Source organism: Fringilla coelebs, assembly GCF_963513975.1.
Source record: "Fringilla coelebs genome assembly, chromosome: 5".
In the NCBI taxonomy this organism is placed as follows: Eukaryota; Metazoa; Chordata; class Aves; order Passeriformes; family Fringillidae; genus Fringilla; species Fringilla coelebs.
In genome coordinates this window covers 15,781,349-15,807,815 of record NC_140033.1, presented here as the reverse complement: position 1 = coordinate 15,807,815, position 26,467 = coordinate 15,781,349, and the positions used below count along the sequence as shown (strand labels likewise).

The 26,467-nt window shown below is 39.0% G+C and overlaps 1 protein-coding gene across 1 annotated transcript in view; it reads right to left on the bottom strand.

Annotated features, from left to right (window-relative positions):
* Window positions 1-2,206, bottom strand: part of TBC1D22A (TBC1 domain family member 22A) — a 140,738-nt gene extending 138,532 nt beyond the window's left edge. The window contains exon 1 of the mRNA XM_084206529.1: window positions 2,054-2,206. Coding sequence (XP_084062655.1) covers window positions 2,054-2,115 — 62 coding nt within the window. The 5' untranslated portion in view covers window positions 2,116-2,206. The remainder of the gene's footprint in view (window positions 1-2,053) is intronic.
* Window positions 2,207-26,467: the final 24,261 nt, after the last annotated feature.

The window sequence follows — 26,467 nt, the reverse complement described above, 5'->3', positions numbered from 1 at the left end:
TTCATCTCTTGCAAAAAATTAAAAATTCTCAAAGAAATATCTATAGAGATTTAATCTTCTACGTACCCTTATCACCCAAAATCCAACCAGACAGTTCTTAACCATTACTAAAGTACAAGGATGACAAAGCTACAGAAAAATGCAGAAGGTGACAGCTTAGAGAAGAAAAGACATAGGAGCATTAAAAGAATGCTTTGAAACAAACTTCCAAAGACATACTTATTCACTAGCCTCTAACATCACAAAATAGCATGTTCTTGTGTGAAAAGCAAAACTCTCTACAAAATAAAAGTTCATTACCTCCCAGTTATGGGGTATAAAACTATTTTGTAAGTAAAAAAAATGCCACAGAAGACCCATCAAGACTTAAATGTGGCTTCATATTAGAAATTATTACTACAGAGCTCTCTAATTGTAAGAGAAATAAAACATATGCAACATTAACAACTACCCAAACCTGTAATAAAAATCACACAGAACAAACATATCCTCCTGACGTACCAAAAACTATCTTCAGACCATAAAGATAAGAAAGTCCAACCTTAGTAAACCTAAGATAGAACCAAGCCAAAAAGACTGCAGTCAAAACAGATTTTAAGGGAGGCTTAGACTTTCACAACAGCTGCAGCATTAATACCAGTGAAATTAGCCCTAGTGGTGACTGAAAATGGTGGTTTATCAAAACTCTTAACAATTTTTATGTGATTCCATGAAAATCAATTCCCCACCAGCTTTTCCACAGATCCTCTCCACAAGCACATTCACTTCTCTACACTTTTATGAGGGTCAGGTGTCACTGTCCATTTCCATACACTCAGAACATGCCTTTTCCTTACAGCACTCTCTGAATGCCTGCAATGCAAATCCACTCAAACAAAAAACAACAGTCCTCTCTATGCCATGAAAAAAAATAAATTAAAATCAAAGGCACATTCTCCACAGTGTCCTTGTTTTGCCACAAGCCTGCAGTTGCCTGCAAATTAACTGCAACTATTTATAGATCCAGCACAAGGGAGGAAGGCCTGAAGTGCTTCACTCTCAAGAGATTCAGCAAAGTTACAAAAGAAACATATAGGGAGAAGGACAACAGTTGGACTGAAAAAGTTAGTTTGTAACTAAAGAAACAAAACCACTCCCTGTTAGTGCCTATGGGTAACTGAAAATGTAAGAAGGTAAATGATGAGCCAGACCGCTTTGCTGAGTTCAGGTTAAGGGTGTAAAATATAGAGTTACTGTTCTCTGAGAGCCACAAGTACACATCATTCTTACAAAAAGAATATAGAAAACTGTACTGTGAGAATAATTTAAGGGTAAGACCAGAGAATGTTATTGTTAAATAATAATCTGAACGTATATTTCCACCCTGATGTAACAGTCAAAAGAGTTAATAGGACTTTGGGGATCTATTCCCTGGAAAATCTTTAATGGGAGAACGCGCTCGTAGCTCTTTGCACTAATACAACTGCTCTGCTGTTCACTCTTCAGAATAAAGCTGAGAAATTGACAATGTTTTGAAGTACGTAGCAGAAACTAAAACATGTTTCTATGCCTAGAAAATACAGCTTCCTATAAAGCATTTCAAAAATTTCATAACTTGGATCAAGTTTCAAAACACCCGAACTTGGCTCTGCGGAGAACTACAAACATTCTCCCACTCAAAACTTCCCGGCGAACACATTCCCACGATCACGTTAACTCCTTTAACCGCGATGTCAGGCTGGGAACGCACATTCAGACAATTATTTAACAAACTTTCTGACACAAGCTATACCAACGCTAAGAGACCACCAGCATCTCCGCCAGAGCACTGGAGGCGCCCAGCGCCGGAGGGCTCCGAGCACTGAGCTAACAAGGGACCCGCGTCCGAGCGGCGACCGACCGGAGCCGGTCCCTGCGGCGGAGACTCAAGGACCCGCGGGGTCCCGTGGGGCGGGGCGGCCGAAGGGCAGGAACGCGGTGTTGGGGTCACAGCGGAGCGGGACGGGCACAGACGAGCCCCCGGCCCGGCACCGTCCAGGGGCCGGCGACGCCGACCTTCCGCGGCTCCTCTCACCTGCCCGGCACTTTCGCGCCGCTCCGCTTCCAGAACTGCTTCCTGCCCCCGTCGCTCGCCATAGCGGCGTCACCTCATCCCCCTCCGCACTCGCGGCCCCGGCCTGCTCCCTCAGGCCTCACTCCCCGCCATTCCCTTCCACAGAAGCACCACTGAGCGCCGCCATCTTGGGACGGGAAAACAAACCCATGGCTTATTGGCCCCCCGAAGCGGCCCGGAAGTTTGAGCCAACCAGAAGTGAGATTGCTGCCGGGTGGGCCCGGTCGGGCCAATCGCAGTGAGGGGATGCTGGGGGCGGGCGGCCCAGCCCCGGGCCCGGTGTCCTCCGCCCGCTGCCCCGTCCCGGCCGTTCCCGGGCTGTTCCCCGGCCAAAGCTTTCCCGTAACTCGGGGATTGCTTCGCGGCTTTCCGAGTGTGGCGTTTTCAGATTTTAGTCCTCTTTGATCGAACCGTACAGAGCAATTCCTCAGAGAACTCCTTAGAAGTGCAAGACTTGCCTTGTAAATGGATGGTGATACTAACTGAAGATCGGGGGGCATCGCTTTATAAGAAAATCCATCATATTTTTTTCTGCTTTTATATTTTTACATTTATTTCCAATTATTAACCCAGTTAGTGAGGGCGGGGGGAGCAGGGGGATTTAAGCTTTCTTTGTTTGAAAGTTCTCCAATCATTGTGCCCGCTTCATTTAAGGCTTTGAGATGGTGCGAGAGTGAGGGGTTTTACATATGTCTTATCTGTAGATTTCCCAGCAATACATCTCTTCACAAGGATACATCACCTCTGCCAAGAAAATAAGTATGGGTTTATGTTATTATTTCAGCTATGGCTTCTTAGAAACCAGTGCTGAGTTACAGGATTTTTTGCTACATCTCAATGCAATTTAGCATATCATTTAACATTTAGCATATCATTTAACAACAGTTGTTCAGGGAACATTCTGCCACAATTAAATCAAAAAACTGGCATATAGTACAAGACCTGATCTGCAGTGCAACCTTTGTTCTTTAGTATATATTTCATGTGTAAGTAATTTCTTAAGAATTGGAAAAAAAAAAAGTTTTCCTTCTGCTTTGGGATTTACTTTAGCAGTTACCTTCTAAAAACTGACAAAAATGAAATGTTTCACAGATGTTGCTAGATCACTGTCCACAGGTACAGCTGTGATTTCAATGCCTTTATAGATATGTAGGCTGTAGGAAGTATCCCCTTCTCCATTTGTGTCCTTCAAGTAGGATTTGTCTTACACTTTCTGGACCTTGAGTATCATCAGCATTAATGGAATGCACAAGAAAAATAATTTGATCTATGTCTGTTAGCTAAAGGGAGATGAAACCTGTGAAGTCATGACTGGAACTTTGCTTGGTCATAGCTAGATAAATTTAAATTATACTTGTTGATGCTAGAATACAAAAATAAGATGTTTCTCTTGTGACAGTCAAAAAAGTGAAACCCATAAAACATACATTCCGTCATTAGCGTTAAGATGGATGTTAAAACTGTGTTTCAGTTATTTTTATTTGTTCATTGTTGATATTTATCAAGGAGAAACATAGATTCAGCCTAGATAGCCTAAACCATCTGTGATCCTTATGACAGTTGACCTGAATCCTGAAGTGAGACCATTTAATTTTTGTGTCAGTCTGGTGCAGCCGTGTGGAACTTCTGGTTGATTTTAGCAGTGGAGGTTTTGCTAAGTTACATAATCAAGTCAGTACAAGGTTAACTGTATTATTAATATTTCATTATATTAAGTATATGTTAATTATTTTATGCCTAAGTTTTTATTGTGCTTCAGAATTTTGTGCTGGAAACAATTGGCTGTTGCATGGATTGTTCCCTGAATAAATCTGACTTGCAAATGGGGCTATATTTGTATCAAGAACGGCAAGTGCCCTCCTCTGCTACTGTCTAGGGCTGCTGCCAGTTTTAGACCTGTGGACTGAAGTCCTACAGAGCTGGCTGCTGTTGACTTCCAAGAAGGCAAGGACACTGTATTCCCCTCCCATTCATTTTTATATTTTCTCCTTGACCTGAGTGTTGTTTTATCCCGTGCACAAACCTGTGTTGCTGAGGTTCTGCAGATGCAAGGGATTTGGAAGGAGGAACCTTTCAAGACCTCACCAGCTAAGTTAGGTGCAATTCCCCACACCCACCACTCAAGCTGATCTGGCCACAAAGAGTGTGTTCTTGAAGAGAACTTATCAAATGGTGCTAATTGAGTATCACAATAGTTCACAGCTACGGAAGGAGGATTTGGTCTGAGCATGTGTTTTAGCAGTGTTACTGCTTAACTTTACAGAAATGTGTCATGGACAGCTGAGGATGTGCAGGGGTTCCACTGCCAGTCTCTTTATGTTTGAAGAGAACCATCAGTGTCCAGGTGCTGACATTCAAGGAGTGCAACAACACTGCATCACTGCTGGGACTCACTGCTGCAGCTGGTGAGCACAGTCCTCAAGAGCATCCAAACATCCAAACCAGCTATCTCAAATCTGCACTGCTGTATTATACCTAGGCTTTGCCTCATGTATTACTCAATGCAGTAATATTTTAGTACCATTTCTATAGGAATTTTTATTGTTTCAGAGTAATAAAAATATTAAAATACCTACTCTAGTATTTGTTTTGTTTCATGAAAAGTTGTATGCAAGAATTTATAGTTAGGAAGTGGTCTGTTGCCAGTATGGTCAAATAATGCATTGAGCTAGAGGGTGTTTTGTAGACTTCTTCCTTTTTCCTTTTCTCCCTTTTTTTCCCTTTTGAAATTTTCTTTCTTTTCTTTTTTCTTTTTTTTTTTTTGCTTTGTGTTCCTTTTAACTTGAGCATTTTTCAGAATCAGGTAACTGACTCTGAAAACACTCAATCAGTTGGTGACTGTTTTTGAGGGTGCTCAGGAAGTTTCTGTATATTCTAGAATGCACACGTGGCTGACCAAAATTAGGAGTGCTATAGCTTGCACTAGCAGTGTTTTGAACAAAGTAGGCGCTGAGACGTTTTTTAGTGGGGTAGCTGGTGAGCTGTGCATCCAGGTGGACATTCAGGTTGGGTTTTAGCTCGTGTTCTGGAAAGCTTCTGCTGTGCTGGTGTGGTTACACAGCCTTCTCTGCTCTGTGCAGGGGCAGTGGTGTCTTGGGAAAATTAAGTTTTTCTGATGGCAGATGTGAGAGTATAGATTGGTGCTAAGCATAGTTAGCGAAACTGACAACAGCGCTCCTCTGCTAACATAGCTGCACTCAGACCAGGAGGATTTGCAGATTAAGTTGCATAAGCTGGGGAGGGCTTTTTCATGCTGATCCTAACACTGCTGTGTCAGCAACATGCTGCAACTGCGAGGTGTGGCTAAACTCACTCTGCAAGCTGACAAGGCCATGTGTCTGCATGCATTTTTTCTGTTTGCTTTAGCCAATAAGGACTAAGCTGACCAAGTCAACAAAAATTAAAGGGAATTCAAATTAGACACGTCCATGCTGAAGCATTATTTTATGCCCTTTTTTACTGTTCCAACAAACTAGTGGAAGTTCTTCTGAAACACACAAGGCTTTTTATGATTGCTGGTCACTCTTTTGTCTGGTCTGTGGGCATGCCTTTCTACCAAGCCATTGTCTCCATGTCCTTTATTGTGAATATCACGGAAGAAACAGTTCTTGCAAGTAAAATTGAGCAAATAGAGTGAGGTTACCAAGCAAAATCAAAACTCAGGTAGAATCAGAGAGAGGAAGACAACAGTTATTCTTGGGTCAAAAACAATCCCAGGGACTACAGTACTTGGTACTTGAACAAAAAGATGTGAGGCAAGGTAAGATAAAAGGAACAAGCAATCACATAGAAACAAGGAAGAAAGAAAACAGGGATGTTAAAGAAGAGGGATAAGCAATAGCATTCAATGAGTTTGGATACGGTCCAGCAAATCACATAGTCACAAGACCTCTGCCAGGGTGGTGCAATTTTTCTCCATAAAACTGGAGAGGAAAAGTGAGAGAAGGAATCAACATGAGAGAGTAATGGCCAGGAGGAGTCATCACTGAAGACAAGCCATCACTGTAGTATTTTGTAACTTTTGCTCTGCAAGTGCCTTTCCTGTTACCATGAATTGAAAAAGATTTTGAAAATAATATCAAATTTGCAAAAATACATGAGATTAGTAATGCACATGTGTGGAATCATGCACACTCACACTCTATTCAATATAAGTGAAAGAAGGTTGTGAGACAGAAAAATTAACAAATAAATAAATATGTGCTAGTTTGGGGTAAATGTCTTTGTCTTCTTTCTCCATCTAGAAGAGTGATTGATGTGGGTAGTTTTCAAAAGTTGTCATTCACTAAAATATTAGTGGCAATGTTCATGTTGACATGTCATGCATTTTAGGTGAAGGTTTTTTGCTTTATTTTTGTTTGTGTTCACACATCAACTGACACAGCCTGCTGGGTATAGCCTGGCCCTGCACTCTGTGTCCAAGGACTGCTGCTCATGGGCAGCCCAGTGGGTGGAAATCCTCTTTCCTGAAGTCTAATGCAGTATGCTGTTAAGGCTTAAATGACTCAGAGAAAGAAGGACGCTTTGTAAGTGGGTGTACTGGGTAGAAGATGGAGAAGTTTGCAAACACAACAGATCCTCTTCCAAATGTATTTGTAGTTCCTTGAAATTCCACCTAATTGTGCCCCCTCTACATACAGGGAGTGTTTAAACATAGCATTACAGAACTTCAAGCCCAGAGTAATAAATCAATGTATATTTGTCTTTAAGCCATGATAATTGTCTTACATTCATTGTTGAGAGAAACTTATTTTCTTTAAAGTACTTGGTTCATTTGTTTTCTGAATTTCATGTTCAACTTACTATCAGAACAAGGTGAAAAGCAAAATCATTGGAGCATTAGTTTATGTTTCTTGATGTTAAAAGGTCTCGAGATATTGGGAGAGCTTTAGAGATGCCAGGAGACCTGCTTAGTACTGTGATTTGATGAGGAGATAGAACCATTTCTCTAAGATCAGTAGGAGAAGGCAGCTCCTTGGAACAGACACAGAGCCTCTTTTGTTTTTGGCGTTGTTTTTAATGCTAAATCATAACAAATAGCAACGCTATTGCTTTAGGCGAAAGTCTGGGCACATACGAGAACAATGTAAAAGATGTGTGTCTGGGGCTTATCTGAATCTACAAATTGGTTTGGTTTTTTTTCTCTCAGATCCCTAGGGTTTCTGTTTTAAACAGCCATACTCATCTTATTTACTATGTGCCTCACTTTTTTTCTTCTTTTCACAGTTTGTATTATAGAAATTCTTTTGAGAAAGCACCTGAAACAAAGTGTCTTGTAACTTTAAGAAGGAATTCAACAGCAAGCTTAGGTGCTTTGGTTCAACCACTCTATTTTGGTTGTTTTTCTTCTAATAGACAACCTAATCTTAAATTTTAGGAAAAACACCAGACAGAGACAGAAGTATTTATCAGCATTATTTACTTTTTCATCATTTTAGTTTGTTCTCTGGACAGGTAGTCTTTCTTTTTGTATTTAGTCTATTGCTCCCAGACGTATTCAGCATGGATGCATTGCATTTGGCATGCCAGTAGCATCAATCATGTCCTTGGTTCCTTCCTTGTTTTGGTCAAGAAAAGCTCTTTAGAAGTAAATCTTTAACTCCTCATGCATATCTAAGAAGAGTTGGAGACATGATAATGCACAGAAATTTCAATGGATTATCTTCAGCAGATATTTTCAGGTGTTAGAATGCATTCAACTGTGTGTTAATTGACATCTACCATTATCTTGAGAGCACACATTTGTTATCTCACAATACTTATGACTGACAGCTGCAGGATTTGGGTTTTGGGGCTTGGTGATTTTTTTCTCATGTCTTGACTTTCACTATCCAGCTTCATCAGCAGTGCTTTCATGGTTTTTTCTTGGACCTCTGTATCTAAGTCTACCACTGACATCTCTTTTCATGTCTCAAAGCCCCTGTTAGTGCATTTTTCATTTGATTTGTGTCTGTGGGAGGGATTCATTTTTGTTGGTGTTTCTTGAAGATAGCAAAGCTTTTACCATGCTATTTGACCCTATTTGTCTCTCAATTAATTTCTCATTGATCTAAATGTGTATTAGAAGGCAATTAAGTTTCACTGTTTGCTTTTTAATCCCATTTCAGGGCTTCTCTGCATAGCACTTGAAATGTACACTTGAACTGAAAAGAGTCTTATTCCTGTCTTTCTTAGTGTTCCACATATTTTCAGCATTAAAATCCTATTAATGCAATTTCTGTAAAAACGGATTAATGGTAGAGTAAGTTCAGGTAGTCTAAGGTGAATGAAAAATCCCAGATAAAATAAAAAAATACAGCTGGCCTTACAGTGCATTGCATAGATATCATTCCCAGAAGTATCTTCAGTGTAATACATTATAGCTGTTATTCAATTCAAGCAAGTTGTATCAAAGCCGTGGGTTGGGTTTTTTTTCTGAAAGAGGAATGGACTTTGCTGCTCATGAGGTAAGTCTGTATCAGGTCTCCTGAACTGTTATTGACTATTTATTGCTGGTTTTGTGGTTTGTGTAGGCTTTTGTTGGAGAGCAAATATAAACATGAGCAATGAGTGTAATGAAGATAACGCAGTTGGAGTCCCAGTAACAGAGTCTTTCCAGCATGACTTTCAGTAGAAAAGAGTTACTGAGTGCTCCTGGGGTAATGCTGTTGGCTGAGCTGCCCATTTTACTAGTGAGAGTGTTGGCAAGGCTTAGGATTTAGTAGCAGAGAGGTTGAGAGCTTGGTGGAAGAGACATAAGCAAAATTATAATGCAAAGAAAATGGGAGTAGCTACAGATTTTTGGGTGAAAATATATGATAAATGTAACAAAGTATTTTATATATTGGCTTTTAGGTGTTGCTGCTCCTTATCCAAGAGGTATATTCTGTTAGTGAGTTGGATTTGCAAAGTAGTCTTTAGCTGAAGATGATAAATGCTCTCCCATATTTAATACTGTTGGGGAGAAAAAAAATCAAAACCTGCAATTTTTTTTCTTTTTAGATTTTGTTACTTTTGAGAAGTGATTAGGAATAGTAGACAGTTTTCAGCTAAGTGAAAAAAAGAAAACTCAGACTAAACCACAAGATTAAGGCATTTTTCTATTCTTATCACTTTCTGGTATAACACAGTATGTAGCATCATGTTGTAAAGTAATAAAAGAGAACAGCTTAGCTTCTAAACCTTGAAATGAAAATTTGCAATTTTGCTTGAATGGTCTTGACAGTTGTTCCAGGACTGGCAATCTTAGTGCAAGAAATGAACTGAAAATACTGATGTAAACCACCTGAGACTCCCTAAGTTTTGAAGAGAAATTGATAAGGTAATCACAGAAAGCTCTCAGAAGTTAAAGCCATTTTAAATTGAAAGAGCTCAAAGGTTTAATCTCTTCTACTGAAGTATAGTGGTACTAATTCTAGTACACATGGTCATTAAAATAAGATTTCACAAGTAACCAGAGCAAATAAATACGTTAAATGTGTAATTTTTCAAAGATCTCTCCAACACTGACACTCAGCCACGGCCCATAGAACAGAAACAATATTGAAATACTAATGAAGTCTGAAAACTTCTGTGGTTTTCCCTTCTTGGTTTTATTTTGTGAGAGGAAAGACTTGCCTAAGGAAACTGTGTCTTACACTGTACTAGTTAATGTAGCCAAGGGAAGAACAAAGAGATTTCTACCAGACAAAGCTTTGTCTATTCTTATACAAACCCCCCAAAAAAAAAAAAAAGATCATGTCATACTGTATTTTTGTTCCCCTATAAATAACACTGTAATTATTATGACTATTTGTCTGAACCCATACCACCTTTGTTGTCTATGACTTATATAAATTTGTATGTGACACTCTTCTGTTTGTACCAGTTCTCAGTCAATGCTAGCCAACATTTTTACTAACGCTCTAAAAATTCAAAATCACTCAAGGCAAAAATTCAAAGTTTTGAGGAATGATAATGGCAATCACAACTTCAGAATGTAGCAGAGCCATAAGATGAATTAGTTGTTGGAAAGTAATTCTGGAGGAAGTGTTATTAGTTTTAGTTATATTGCTGAAAACTTTGCTATGCTTTAGCTATAATTCATTGGTCCTGATTGAGGTTCTTACTGTGTGAAAAATCTATGTTCTTTGTGCACAAAATCAGAGGAGATGATCATAACCATCCCTGCAGAACCTATGAATTGCTCTCAAAGCTATTCTGGTTTTAATTTCTTGGTATTATTCAACTCTCTTTGGCTGAATTAAACTCTCAACAGTATTATATTGTTTTAGATGTGGCATATGTATATATATGAATGCATACTAGATACAGATGCTTACTCTTATTTAGAAATCAAATTAAAATGTGGTTTTGTTAGAATATCACCAAGAATAGTGGACTTTTCATCTTTCTGGCAAAAGGAAATTTAATGGAACAAACTGATTGAAATTACTGTGTCTAAAGTCTCAAAATTAACTTTCCTATGTCTGTGTAATGAAGAAAGGAGGCCACGTGGCTCTGCATAGGTTTTAGTCCAACTAAAATCTAAACATCTGTCTGGAAATTGTCTCTGTCTCTCCTCACTGAGAAGTCAGGAGAGCTGGCACCTTCTCTAATACGGCTTATGGGAGGGGGGGGGGTCTGTCTTGGAACCTTTTTCTTTGGAAACAGTAACAGGCAATTTCTTCGTAGTTCTTAAGTAATTACCCAGTTGAAGTGTGAATATATGGGAACAGCAAAGGAATAAATCACCACAGCAGCAGCTATATGCATTTTTTATAGTATCCCAATTTTCTCTCTTTCACACTGCACAATAGAAGAAAATGTCCTATTTATTTCATTGCTAATAGTTGGCAGTATGCTGAAAATCAGTAAAGTTAATGAGAAAATTATTATGGCAGAGAAATACTGGTCAGTTTTCATCTTGTTTTTGGAAATGATGGATCTAGTATAAAACTGCTTTTAGTAGGCTTTGAATGTGGTCATTTTTCCTAACACCCTCGCTGTTCTGTAACCTGCCAGTATCTAACATAGCTTTGGAAATTTTCTATTTTATTTATAAAGTTGAAGCCTGTACTTTTGTTTTCACCCCTGTCAAAATGGGAAACAAACATGTATGCATATAAATCTTGTTTGCATTCAAGTTCTTTCTTGTAGGCAAAGAGCTATTCATCACTGTGTGTCTGATGATGATGCAATCTGAGCAATGAGATGCATCACTGCATCTCATTGCTCTTTTCAGTGTGCTCAAGCATGTCTGTAGAGGGCTGAGGTGCCCTTGGCTCTACTGGAAACATTATGTCATCATCTAAACAAGATGTTGTTATGCCAGGAAAGGATCAATACTTTGATGAGTAGCTGCTGGCTCAAAACTGCATTGTTATTTTATAAAGGACCACTTGGAATACGTTCCAAAGCATTTCTCGTGGTATGAAGCTCTAGGGACTTGATTTGTCCTTTTGCCCAGGAAAATGAGTTGATTCATCTGTAAATACATGTCTGCCAACCTCAGATAATAAGAAAAAATGCATCTTGTGCCCACATCAGGCTTCAGCCTTTCAGCCATTTAAATAGTTTACTCTCTTTGTGAAGGAAGTACTTCACATACCAAGAATTAATTCAGTGGGGAAGAGAGGAAAAGCTCTTAGCCTTTTTCCTGCTGCTGAGACTAGATGAGCATGCCCTGGGGTCTGTGTGACCACAAACCCTGGCAGTGCTTCACTGGGTGGGCTGCAAGGGCTGGCAATGCCCAGAGGCTTAACTTGGAGAGGGTGCAGTGCTGCAGTCCTGCAGAGGGTGCAGTGCTATAATCCTGGAGAGGGTGCAGTGCTGCAGTCCTGCAGAGGGTGCAGTGCTATAATCCTGGAGAGGGTGCAGTGCTGCAGTCCGGGAGAGGGTGCAGTGCTGCAGTCCTGCAGAGGGTGCAGTGCTGCAGTCCTGGAGAGGGTGCAGTGCTATAATCCTGGAGAGGGTGCAGTGCTGCAGACCTGGAGAGGGTGCAGTGCTATAATCCTGGAGAGGGTGCAGTGCTATAATCCTGGAGAGGGTGCAGTGCTGCAGACCTGGAGAGGGTGCAGTGCTATAATCCTGGAGAGGGTGCAGTGCTATAATCCTGGAGAGGGTGCAGTGCTGCAGACCTGGAGAGGGTGCAGTGCTATAATCCTGGAGAGGGTGCAGTGCTGCAGTCCCAGAGAGGGTGCAGTGCTGCAGTCCCAGAGAGGGTGCAGTGCTGCAGTCCCAGAGAGGGTGCAGTGCTGCAGTCCTGCAGAGGGTTCAGTGCTGCACTCCCAGAGAGGGTGCAGTGCTGCAGTCCTTCTCCCTGTCCCCCCAGCCAGCTCCCCAGCCAGGCTGCAGTGCCAGTGCTGACATCTGTGTCTGCCTCGGGACCTGCAGCTGAGACAAACCAGAGCTACAAACCTCTGGGCCAGTGTGTTGGGAAAGGCAGGACAGATACAGCTGAAGGGCTCTTTGCTGGAACAAGCTCAGCTCTCTGCTGAGAAACAAGTCTTGGAAGAGATTAGTGTTGTTCAGGGTACTAAACTAGGATAGCTTTGGATAATATCAATAGTATACAACAACCAAGCTTTATGTAACTGGTTAGCAAAATGGATTAAAAAACTTTTTGGGGTCTTCTTGCATCATGCAGTTTGCAGTGGCTTTAGCAAAAAAGGCTCTATGGAAGTCCTATGGCTTCTCATGAACAGCCTGATATCTGAGGGGAAAACACTATCTTGCTAGATATCAAAGCATCATTTAACCCTCCCATGGACTCCTTTAATTATTCTATTGGCTCAAGACCCAAGTAAACCAATTTGAGGATTTAAATGCATAAAGACATGGAATTATTTTGTGAAGGTCTTTTTCCTTTTATACTGATGAGGAAAAAAATTACTCCAATAACCTTAATATGGGAGAGGAAAAAAAGGAGAATTCAAAATCTTTCCATGATATAGAAATTTTCTTTATTCTTTTTAGATTGTCTGTTTATACTAAGCTTGATAGAGACTCAGTAGCTAGTACAGTTTTGAATGAATTTGACTTGTCTAATAGAGAGAAGTTGCTCATTGGTGTTATCAGAGTAAACAGATGTATTTACCTTGACAGAAGGCATTTGTCTAAGGAGTAGTAGACTTCTATCCTACTTGTTCAGGCCTAATTTGTTAGAAATGCTCCCAGGTTCTTCCTTGTGTTCTGGGGTGCTGAAAATATTGAAGAATTCCTTTTCATTCTAGCTCAATTTAACTATTATAACCCACCATCAAAGCTCTGATTATAATATTAGGCTTGTAAGAGCTTCTGAATTATTGACAAAAATGATGGTTATTTTCTGGAAACCTAACCAATGCAGAATCTGTTTTTCACAGAGAAACAATATGATTCCCTGCATCTGAAAGGCAAGGTCAGCCTGAATACTTATTTCACCTTAAAAGAATTCCTCAGTGTTTGTTTGCTGTTTTGTTTCTTTCAACAGTGAAGCCATATGATATTTCAGCTGAAGAAACAGGCAAGGAATTTTATCAGTGCTCTTGTGAAAAGCCTTTCATAGCATCTGTCAGCTCCTGAAAACTTCAGTGGGATTGTTCATCTCTTTGATACCAAGGACAAAGGATCAATATCTGAGAGATCTATTGTAAGTTTAGGAGTCCTGAAGAAATCAGCCAGCAATAGGCATCTGTTGTTCTTTGAATGTTTATTCTTTCATGCAGTCTTTTTTTCTTTTGCCACCTGCACATCTAACCTGCATTGTTATTGATTTTTATCTGGCAGATAGGCCTCAATATACACATATAAGGTGTCTGGGAGAAACTGAACCTAGGTGGAAAGGTTTCACACTGCCCTGAGAAACACTGATTTTTCTAAAAAGCTCAGATACAGATATTATGAATTCTAAGAACAGTAACCTTGAGCAAAGACTTTTTTCCCCAGAAAATATCTGAGAACTTTTTAACAGACACAAGAAAGAAGAGCCTTGTGTTCGAGAGGACTGAGCTTTATAACTTTGTCCCTTCTGTTAGAATTAGTCCACTTCATTTATTCTCTATTATGCAAAAAACTGAACTTGTAGCATCACTTCATAAGTAGCTCTCACTATCCTTTCACACAGGATCAATGTTTTTTTCATTTAAGCAGACAAAAATTTGTCTTATTATTCCTCATATAAAAGTATCATCAAAGCCCATTGTCTTAGTTTCAGTTCCCTGTTGACCAAGTATTGGACTTTAAATGTTCCATTTTTCCTATTGAAAGAAGGACATAGCTCAGGAGCATCTTCCCACTTGCAGAAGAGGAGCTGGGGAACACCTTCATTGCCACCAATGTTTCCATCCTGTACTCTACTGTAAATGGAGTTTCATATTTACTGATAATTCCTCTCTGAGAAAAAGCAAGCAATTTTCTCTGAGGTTGCTATTAATACTTCATTATGAGATTATGATAAGAGATCTCCCTGGAGTCTGCCAGCAAAACAGCTGTAGGGGTAGATGTGTTGATACTGCTCAGTGCTGTAATGTTTTGGTAATCTCAGTCTTGAAGGTAAAGTCAGGCATCATTTGCAGCATGTCCAGGTGTCAGTCAGCTGCAGACCAAGGAGTTCTGGAATGATGTTTGAACCTGGCCTTTTTCATGCCAGCATGCCCACAGGGTTCCTAGTCTGCAATTTTGGAACCTACCTACTTTGATAATTAGTGTATTAGGAAATAAAGTGTCTTTCCTAGAGTAACTGCAACACTGACAACGTTAAGATTGTGATGGAAATATGTTAATACAGGAAAGGAGAAAAAGAGTCCTTCCTGAATTGTGAAGAGCACATCTTACTTTATCCCATACTTGGAAGTGTTGTCCTTCTATACAGAAGGATAACTGGAGGGTAATTTCTGCTTGAGATGAGTAAAATCCCTTCATGTTTCTTTATCTATTTTTAAGGTGTGTTTTCAGTCAATTCATACTTTCCCTATACAAAATTCCCAGAGATCTGGCAAAAAATTATTGACTTAGAAAAGAATTTTCTTAATTACAATGCTATGATAGCTGTGCAAATTCATACAAAAGCTGCTTCAGCAGCAATAGTAAAAACAGTGCCAAAAACATTCAGCTGTTTACTTTCAAGCTAGGAAGTGCTGCAGGGATCTTGGCATATGGCCCCCACTATTTGAAATCTGAGGAGATTCCCACTGGGTCTGAGACCAAACACTTTCTTGCAGCCATTTGGTGGGCTTTTACTACTGTGGTGTTTTAAAAGCTGTGATGGTTAGCAGTCTCTCACTGCTCAGGAATCCAGCTGAGCTGCCCTACAGAGTGCTGTTCAGTTTGCCATGGTTGCAAGCACAATTCAGCCACTCCCAGCTGTGTTCTGCCTACTTACAGCAATGATTAATTTCTTCCCAAGACTTCAATATAAAAGTCATCTGAACTGAGTGATGTGCAGCACTTCATTCTTCTTTGCTATGTTTTTTAATATCAAAGCTGTGAATGATTGTTTTTTCACATTCAAATTTTCAGAAAAAAAAATTCCTTACATTCCTGTTTTTATTCTAGTGGACCTACATAAGCAGGTTGAAAACAAATCAGTAACTGAAAATTGGGATTTTTTTTTTATGTAAGAGGCAGGCTTAAATCTCTTTAAACAGTACTTACTACTTATTGATTAATATAGAATTCATGCATATTAATAAAAATAGTGTTGGTAAAATCTGAGGCAAACCCTTTTTCCTTTCTCATCATTCATTTTTCACCAGTTTGATGTTTCTAAAGTGTGTTTTATGCTGAGCAGGAATCAGGACATTATGGGGGTTAACTCATGATAATGACAGAAAAGGGTAGCAAAGCTGATTGTAGACTGCAAGGTTAGTAGGCCCAACATTTCCTACATTTGATCAAAGTCATTATAGCTTCCAAAGCATCTCCATGGCTTCTTGTCACAGCTTCACTGCTGCAATTCAGACTGGTGCCCAGCTATGGGAGCTCAGCTTCACTGCTCAGCTTCACAGCCTGAGAAAAGGAGGGTAACCATTAAAACCAAATTGTGTTGATTGTCCTAGAACATGGTAATAAAGTGTTTGTAATTGGAATAGTTTCCATCAAGCCTTGAAATATTCTTAAAGTTGCCTCATTTTGCATCAAAGAGAAAAATGTTATAATTTGTTGAGCAACCACTGATTTGATGAAAGTTTTTGCCCACTCAGAAATGAATTTTAAAGCACAATGGAAGTACCTGACTATCTGGGAGAGCTTCCCATGGGCGTTTGTCTTAGTTTGGAAAGAAAGGTGCCTGCAAGAGAAGGCAGGAGCCTCGCCTGAAATAGAGAATGCAAACCCTCCCCTCCCCTCCCCTCCAAATTGCTATGAATTTTAAATTAAGGGGCTCTCAGGCAAAAGATATGGGAGCAGGAATAACAGTTCTTTAATAGGGAAGGGGAAAAAAAAAGTAAAAGGATAAAATAAAACAATGCAGTACACTAGAACAGCACTGACAGAGTCAGAACTCAACCTGACACCCTGTGGGTCAGGCTGTTGGTAGCAGTCCAGTTGGAAAAGTGGCTGCAGTCCTCCTGGAGTGTAAGCCATGGTTCTGTTGGACTGGGGGGGGGGGGGGGGGGGGGGGGGGGTGGTCTTGTAGGAAAGGGGGGGGTGTATTCTTCCTTCGCAGATCCGTGGAAGTAGAAGCAGCTGCTGTTCCTCTGGGGAATCCACTGGGAAGCCGTGCTGGTGTGTCAGAACCTCCAGATTATATCCTGGTAGGAATGCTTGGCTTGTCCCTCTGGGTGGAGCATCTCACAATGGGATGTTATAGTTCTTATCAGTCATGCAGTGACATTCAATAGCCTGTTATCAGCAGATGTCCCCTGCCAAAGGAGGAGTGATTGTGATCACTCAGAGAGAGAGATAAGGAGAATTGCCCACTTGACACCAGACAACTGCCATCCAGATGGTAGTAGAATACATTTTGCCTTGCAATCTGGAACAGATTGTAAAGATCAACCAAATTCCAAGCCAACCATTTCCTCCACAACAAATATTACAAAATGTAATTGCATCTTAGGGACTGCAATGCTTATGTTACTTTGTGCATTTGTGCTATACCCTTCCCTCAAATAATGAAGAACATTTACTCCTGAGCTATTCCATACTACAAAATCTCATTCAGGATTTGATCATTCACTAGTAGCTTGCTCTAAACAAGATCATTTGTTTATAGGCTGATTTTCTGCTTCTACTATGAATTTTCAAATATTGGTGTCTCCAAGGAAAACAGAAGATTGTTTACTAAAGAGGAAAATGCATTATGCCTTCCAAATTAATTGGTAGGAATAAACTTGAAACTTGACTGCTTGTGTGGTTTAGTTATTGCATCAGCTTGAAGTAGCTCCTTCACCAAATTAAAGAGACACAGCCCTTCTGTGCTCACCATGCTCCTGTATGAGTCAAGGATCTCCATAGAAAATGCATCCACCTGTGGATTTCTGATCAATAGAGCATTCTGTGTACCTGTTCTTAAGAAAATTATACTATGCCTTTTTGGGTTTAGCTGGATTGATTGGATTTTTTGAGTAGTTTATAAAAAGTCCCAGCAGCACTGGGTAATATGTGGGGTTTGGGTAGACTATATGAAAAGTGACTAATTCCATACGTTCAGCTGGAATATGTGAAAAGGAGGATGGATGGTATCATAATACCCCAAAGATACTCTAGAAGCAGGTTTGACTGAACATACCCTGCCAGCTAGTGCTTCTGGACTCCTAAACCAAAAACAGGAGTCTTCTACAAGGGGTTAGAAGTAGCTACAAGTGTGTTAGCACTTGCTCCCTTACAGCAACAGCATCTTTGAGACCATGATAATGATGAACATGGTTGTGATTTCACAGAGTTGCTATTTCACTAGCTGTCCATTACATCTTTCAATAAAAATTAGATATTAAAGGAATCAAACATTCTATACTATTTATTTAAGGTGTGATAGATCACTTGTAGCAGTGGACAAATAAGCACTATGTGTTGTATTATTGGTAGATTGGAGAAGAGGAAATAATGAGGTGAGCCACTCAGCCAAATACTGATTTTGTAGAGGGTGTCTGTTTAGATTCAGTTCCAGATGGGAGAATACAAGATTCACTTGAGCCTGATAATAACTTCACCTTTTACAAAACTGTTTAAAACCAGGCTATTGTAGTCTGGTGGTCACCAAAATGCTTCTACATTAGCTGCTGTCTCTTAAAGTTACCAAGATATCAGCTTGATCAACCATCACTTTCCTTGAAACCTGTTTGGCTTTTTGAATACTTGAACTGTCACTGGAATTTGAAACGCATGAAACTATGGAAGATCAGGTAGTGGCCATCAACTCTGAGTTGTCCTAAGTCATTTTTTGCCAGGTGCCATGACAATTTGGAGCCTTGGGTGACACAAAGGCCAGTAAAGGCAAGAGAGGTGCATTTTTAGGAAAAGATTATGTTTTCTAAACCATGGAAACTTCTACAAAAAAATGAAGCTGATAAAAACATAGAAAAGGTCTGGTCTTGGGCCCTGAGATAAATCTAAGTTTTGAATGAGCATTGTAACCATATCTAGCTTAGCCATATGGTTCAGAGCAATAATGCAGTTTTGAAGCAAATACCTTGGTAAACTTCATTTACTCTCTGTTCATTAAGTTCTCAGGACAGCTGTGGCACCCATGAAAGATTCTGTTTGGAAGAAAACCAAATCAGGTGCTGCAATGCTTTTCAATAACATTCCTGATTTGGTTGTGGAATATGCCACCAAAAGGTGCTGCAGTTTGTGCCTATCGTTTTTCCTTGAGCATTGGATGTAATGGGGATATCTTAACTGGGAAATCAGCTCACATCTAAACAAGGGGGAGCCTCCCAACCCTCTTATAATGGATATGTAAGGAGTCTTAGCATGATAAACTTTCTGCACTTCTGATACCTGACTGCACTCCTAGTAGGGGACAAAATTAGTATAATTAGAAGTTCCCTTGGCTAAGACACTAATCCTGGGATTTAGGTGATAAAATTCTTGAGGTCTCCCTGATAGGGAGTGTCATCAGCCATGAGGCACAATATTCTGCTGTTCAAACCTAGGCATTTAGTGCTGTTCTAGATGTTGAGTAGCTCTAGGGTACCCCCCAGCCACTGGCTACTGCTACAGAGCATGTGGATCTTTTCTGAGACCCTGTGTCATACTCTGCCTGTTCCAGACAGGCATCTTGGCTATCCAGAGGCCTCTCAATTAGCATTGGGCACTTTGCTTTAGGCAAGCTGGATCACAGTTGTGTTCAGCTCCCAAATATGTACTAAACAAAACCAAAAATATCTGAAAAAAAACCCCTGAAGTTGTGAACAATGTCAGAAGAGATTAGAAATCCAAAGGCTTCCATGGCTTGTGTCCAAATTCAGAGTTTTGGTGTCTGTCCAGGAAGTGGAAGAGGGATAGGAAGTGAGGGTGAGGACTTGCATTTTAAGTCTGCTTTATCCACATATGTTTATGCCTTTTCATAATTCAAACCTTCAGAAGTAATTTAGGAGACAACACTCTAACACTCATTAGGTTGTACTTCACTTTCTGGAAAGATAGCATGATTTATTCTCATATATCACACTCCCTGAACAGCTAAGTAGATTATCAGAAAGTTGAACACAGAAAGGAGAAAGTTTTAGGATTTTCAGGATTAGCAAATTAAATTTCAGAGATAAAGAAGCCTAGATGCATTATATTTTCATCACTCTGAAGTGTTAAATAGTGGTTGAGGTGTTAACATCTTTATTATCCAGTGAATTTGGAGGTTCAGGTGAATGTTTTTCCATCTGGCTGTACATGCACACCTGCACCCATACCCACATGTTTTGCAGCATCTTCAGAGAGTGGAAGGAATTAACATCTTTCTTCAGTTTTGTCATTACTTGTGTTGCTTTTTATCTAATAGCTTTTAGAGAGCCACGTTGTCATTGATTCAAATAAGTAGGAGCAGTTTGTCTGTTTTAACCCAACCTCATGCTGTGCTGCTGTGACACTGCTATGCATGTTTCTCTAATCAGCCACGTGAAATATTCATGGTCTGTCTTCTGAAACACTGCATCTTGAGTACAGGGGTTTGTGCTGGTTAAAAAGGGAAGATGTGGGGGTTTATCTCCTTCTGCTCCTCCTGTTTGTTGTTGGGTACCATCAGCTTCTGGTAAGTCTAGAGCTGCATTTCTGGTTTTTGCTGAAGTAATCTGTAGGACATTTCTCCATATCTCTCTCCCCACTTCATGTTCTGTCCCACAGTGCTCATGGTGCTTCCACACAAGACCAGAATGGTTTGTGATGCTGAGATTATTAACCATGTGGTACAGGCAGTAAGTCACACATGCTTTCTCAGTAGCCAGTGATTGCTGGCTGTGAAAGACACCTATAGCATTACATTAGCTTCTGTCCTACGAATTCCAGTCACAGCCTCAAAGTTTTGTAAAAAAAAAAAAAAAGGCAAGAGGAACAAAATGTTGTACAAGTTTAATTAGATTGAATATTTATTTTAACTCAATACTACTTCCCTGGTTTCTATTATAGTTGCTGTTCTGTCCCTTTATGGGCTCATGCCCATCCTACTGTGACAGAGGAGGAAGTTTTTCACAGCTAAATCTAGTACAAATGTTTTATTAGTTCAAGTCTCATTATTGCATTTTCTTTTCTAATCAAGACAAATAATCTGCCATTAAGAATGTAATATTTTTTCCCACTTATAGCTACAACCATAAAAGCAATTGGTTTGAATCATTCCTTTGCACTCAAGGTTCTTTTTTGAAACATTGATTACTCCTAATTGTCATTTCTCATCCCTAATGATTTAAAATTGTGTCTTTCAGAGTCATGATTTTTGCAAAACAGTTCACATTACAGTGTCTGGACATAGTTTTGAGGTGATTGATTTTTCAAAGCATTGCACTGAAATCTGATTCATAGTTCTGACTAAATTAGCTGATTGACTAAAACTCTGTGCAATATTTTAAAACATATAACTTTCATCAAAAGCTACAATTTGTATAAATTGTATTTCAAATGACATGTAGACTAATCAGCTCTAAATATGTTTCCCATAAAATGGTGTGCTCCAAATTAGTCATTAGCCATTACCACCTGCTAAGACAAACAGCTAATAAAGGTGTATTACATTACTGTTCAGTCTTTGAATTTTCTTTTCAGTATACTCATAACTATCCTCAAAATGACTGTCATCCCTTTGAACAACAATGAAGTTGGGTACAGCAAAGTTCCTTAAACATATTTGCTTACTAGAAAGAAATTTTTAACTTCAGTTATGAGCTGAACCTCTTTCCTCACCATTGCCCTCTTTTTTTACTGTGCCTCCATTGTACTGTGCCTTCTGTTCTTAGCTTTCCATTTTAATATAATACCAGAAAATCAAAAAGAGAGTATGTCAATTCAAGTCAACATGCATGCTGAGATGTCAAAAGGCATATGCATAAATATCTCTGCTTTGTGGATTTTATGCAAAGTATTGGCATATATTTGCATTCTAGTATCACTGATTCAGACAACTTCATACCAGCTGTCATCATCTCTACTACAGTAGTGATCTGAAAAACAATCAAAGTGAAAATTACTCTATTCAGACAAACTGCTTCAATCCATCTCTGATGTTACCATTCAGAACCTTGGTCTGAAAAAGAAAATTTCACCTACATTTCTAAGCATTTACCTTAGGTTTATATCCTATTTTTAAATTACTGAACTAACCACAGAAAGCAATGTTGTTAATTAAATTACATGAATTAACTAAACTTGTGCCTAGGAGAAAATTCACTCTTATTCAAAGAAAAAAAAACTCTTCCCTCTTTTACCTTAAATCTGAAAATGCAACTCTGAAAGAATCTACAAACAGGATCTATGTCTTTACAAAGGTAGGTAGTTATGAAAAAATAAAATTTGTGCTCCTGTGAACCTTCCAATTATATAATGAATCAATAAAACAACTGATGAAACTGTGTCCCAAAACTAATAAGATGGAGAAAAGAAATATTATTTTTTTCTTTCTTACATTCCTGTCTTTTCTGAATAACTTTGTACTGCTAAAGGTATTGTGTAGGTCTGCTTTTTTTTTCTGATGAAATCAAAATGATGGAATAATTTAAATGAAAATATGAAAATAGAAATCTTGATTATATATATTTTTTCAAAGTGGACTTTCAGCAAAGTTAACTCTGTGCTATTCAATTTAAAAATGACAGTATTCACAAGAAAGAGTTTAATCCTTCAAATATTTTTAGTTTAGGCAAATATCTTTGCCTTTCTGACCATCCTTCTTCCTCATATAATAACTCTGCAGTCTTGTAAATAGTGTCTGTGTCTTAGAACCTCTCTTGTTCCTGTAAGAAGATGGAATTCAAGATCCATCTTTAACCAATTATTCACAGTCATGTAGACGTAATGAACCTGTTGAATATCAGTCAAAATATCTTCCAAGAAGGCTGGTGTGAATGTTTTGTTTCATAGTATATTTGATAGGTGATAAATTCAAAAGGAGAAAAATTGATGAAAGTATTGAAGAACCTGCCAAATGTCAAATAGGAAGTAGGAGGATTTTTTGGTAACTGGTCATTAAGCATTTCACTGGCTCCTGAGTGAACTCAATCTACCTATGTTCACAGGAATGATTACAGCTTTAGTCAGAAATTATACATTAGTGTCATTTCCTTGGTGATAAGGAAAAAAATTGAACATAATAATATGAATTAGGTTTATGCTTCATCTGATTCAGTCTGTATCAGGTTGGTTTGTAATCCTGGCAGCTACAGAATCAAGAACATTCTTAAGAACATAGATTCTCTGCATAAACATTCTGATGTCTTTGTTGTTTATGTTTTTTGGTTTATTTTTGATTTATTAACATTGGGAGGCTACAGATATTTCCACTGATACTTGGAAATGAATAATTGATTTGACTGCCATGGATGACATTGCTGTTCATATGGATTTTATAAATTTTATTTTTATTATATTTTATTATAGTAACATGATCATGGGCATTTATATAGTATTTATATACCATTATAGTAAGACCATGAGTGGTGCATACAGAGATGGTTGCCTAAGTAATAGATACTTTATCTGGCTTTATCTGCTGAACTAATTAGTCCAACTAAGTATATCTTAGGAAATACTTGGTCTGAAGTGTCACAATAAATAATGGGGCAGTGCTTATTTGCTAGTGTTGATAATCTGATTATCTGTATTTCTGTTTAGTACCTGTGTTGTTAATGAGGCTATTCAGAACTGAAGGAAGTAAATAATATTTTTCATTGTGAGATTGTTTTATTTTAAAAATATTTCACTAGTTGGTTATTTTAAGTCTTATAAATATACTCCCCAGATTTTTACTTTCTGCTTCAGAGAAACAGAAACTGGTTTGGTTTATATCCTCTTTGAAAAGGGGCTGTTTCTACTGCCTCTACAGTCTGTGTTATTTTTTTTTCCCTGTGCTTTCCTATTATTTTACTTGCAGTGTTGATTAGTAGTTTTACAGTGTGTTCTTCTAAAAGCAGCATAAAAATAAGTTGCCTCTCCATCTTTATAATTTTCCTTTATTTTTTAGTTTATGGAGGCCATGCTGCCTGGTGCAAGTTAGAAGAGCCCTGATATGGATTAGAGCCCTGCCTGCTGAAGCAAAGCAATTAGAGAAGTGCTCTAGGAATAAAAGATACAGTTAAGATGGCTCCACTTAGAGGTCTAAAAATGAGTTGGGAGAAAAATTATTGCTTCGGTTGTGGTAGGAATTTTTATGTTAATACTTTCATCCTGAAGCTCTTTCATTGCATAGATTGGAGTCTGCACTTGAAATTTATTGTGTCCTGCTGGTGGCACACACATGCCCCATAATAGTGTAAAAAACCCTTTAGGCAGTTAACCATAAAAAAACCCTACCATTCTTATACTCAGAATGTATAAATGTTAGTAGGTACAAGGGAGGTTGCTATTGAACATGATACAGAGTTTGACAGTACTTCAATATCAGAACTATAAAAAATTATCTGCCTGCCCAGAGTTATAGCTCCTAGAGCTCTTCTCAAGAGCTGGTCCCTACACGTGGTTCTGTAAAAAAGCACCTGGACATGCTCCGGGCAAGTGTGGTTTGGAGGGACTGGCAGTATCAGCAAAGCATACCTTTTAGAGAAAAAGAGGCTCCTATTATACATTGTTGAGGGGTGGACAGAAGAGAGCAATTTTTTGATGTCCCCAGCACTTTCTTCATAGACTGGCAGACCCATAGAGTGATTTGGGTTAGAAGGGACCTCAAATAGCTCATTCCAACCTGCCTGCCTTGGGCAGGGACACCTTTCACTGGACCAGGTTGCTCAGGGCCCCATCCAGCCTGGCCTTGAACACTTCCAGGGAGGGCACATCCACAGCTTCTCTGGGCAACCCATGCCGGTGCCTCACCACCTCGCAGCAGAGAATTTCTTTCTAGTATCCAATCTAAACCTACCTGTTTTCACTCTAAAACCATTCCCCATTGTCATATCCCTCCATGCCACTGTAAAAGTCCCTCCCCAGCCTTGCCGTAGGACTCTGGGTACTGAAGGTGGGTCTGACACTGCCAAAGAACATCATCATTCTGGCAGACAGGGACCTTTAGATTTCATCCTTTTTAAAAGGATGCAGTTAGTTGAGGGGGATGGGGGCATCCTACATCTCCTCTGGGACTTTGGTTGAGACTAATTATTAAAGTAGAAATAAGGAACTTAGCAAAGAATCACAAATCAGTATTTCTGTGTATATCTGTAGGTGGGAGCCACAGCTACAGCAGCTTGTAACAAATAATTAGTATTTTTCACAGTGATAGGCAGTTTATGCAGAGAATATACAGAGAGGTTAGAGCTTTGGAAGAAAGGAAGGATTCTGTAAATTTCCATGGTTCAGGAACAGTATGTAACATTTCCCTTTGTAAGAAAACAAAGTACCTTCTGGATCTCTTCCCACATCCTGCTGTATATCAACAACTTTCTCTCAATTACCTTTTGGCTCAAGTGAATAAAGGGCTGCAATCATCCTTTTTAACAAGGCTTTAAAATTGCTCTTTTTTTTTTTCAGATCATTTCCAACAATAAATGCAATTTAAACTTTTATGATAAAAGTGTGGAAGAGCTTTAAAATAGCTCAGGTATTTTTCTAGAGAAGGTGATGTCATTCTTTCCATCAGCAGAAATGCTGCACTCATGCTTTAGTCTTTGTTTGCTGATAAGTAGAAAAGGAACTAGAATATTAGTCAGGATTTTGATATTTAAAATTATTTATTTTCTTCTGTTATATTATCTTTGTCAGCTAGTTTTCATTTTCCAAAAGTATTTCAATTGCCAAATTTGACCTCTTGGTGTATTTACACTGTTCTAATGTGACTTATGTGTATGATTGAGAACAAAATTTGATTTATGTGTAAGTACTTCAAGTTGTCTGACATGAACTGAGATAAAAAATTTTTATGACTCCCAAGCAGCCTTTTAAAAACTTTCTTGAGGTATTTTTCTTTGGAAGAAGAGAAATACTTCATAGATACTTGTGGGCAGTAAAAAAAAAAAAAAGTAAAACCCTTACTGATTTTGGTTCCAGTTTTAAATTCTTGAGCAATGAGATTAAAGTTTCACTTCTGCACTCGTTGACAAGACCACAGCTGACTCTCTCATACATATTCAAGGAACAATATTAGGAACAACTTCACTGATGTTGAACTTCCTTCTCTTCCCTCGGCAGGACTGAGCATTATTGCAGACATTCCCCGGGACATGGAGGAGTCCTTGAGCCTGCTACCATCTCCCTGGAAGCACTGGGCAGAGCAGCTGAAGGGCTGCCTTACATGTCTGTGACCAGCTGTGTTTCTCAGAGCTCCTGCTACAAATCTGTGATTCCCTCTAGAATTCCAACACATAACTGAGTAGAGTGGCCAGTTATGGTGGAATATGATTCTTCTTTGTTCTTCAGCATATTTATGTAAGCATTATCCAGCTTTCACTGTAGTTAAGATCTTTTTCACTTCAGACTCATGCTCTCAGATAAGATTGGATACACAGTACTTTCTACCTCTGCCAAAATAATACAAGGGCATGCTTGATTTTCACTATGGAAAATAAATTAGTTGCAAGATCCTAATGAAGAAGTACACATGCAAGAGGTTTGGAAGAGTGATAGCTGGAGTTTATAATGATTTAAATCAATATTTTGGTAATGCAAGTCATGCTGAAGAATATGTCTCTGCTGCTGTTGATTAAATAGATGTACCTGCTTAGAAGAGTTCCTTAATTGACTGCCTGCATTATCATGTAATGATCCTGTTCAGTATAATAGAGTTGCTAGAGTTAAGTACTTTTTGTAGAGATCTCAGAGTCATAGAATGATTTCCTGCTATGGGCAAGGACACATTCCACTAAAACA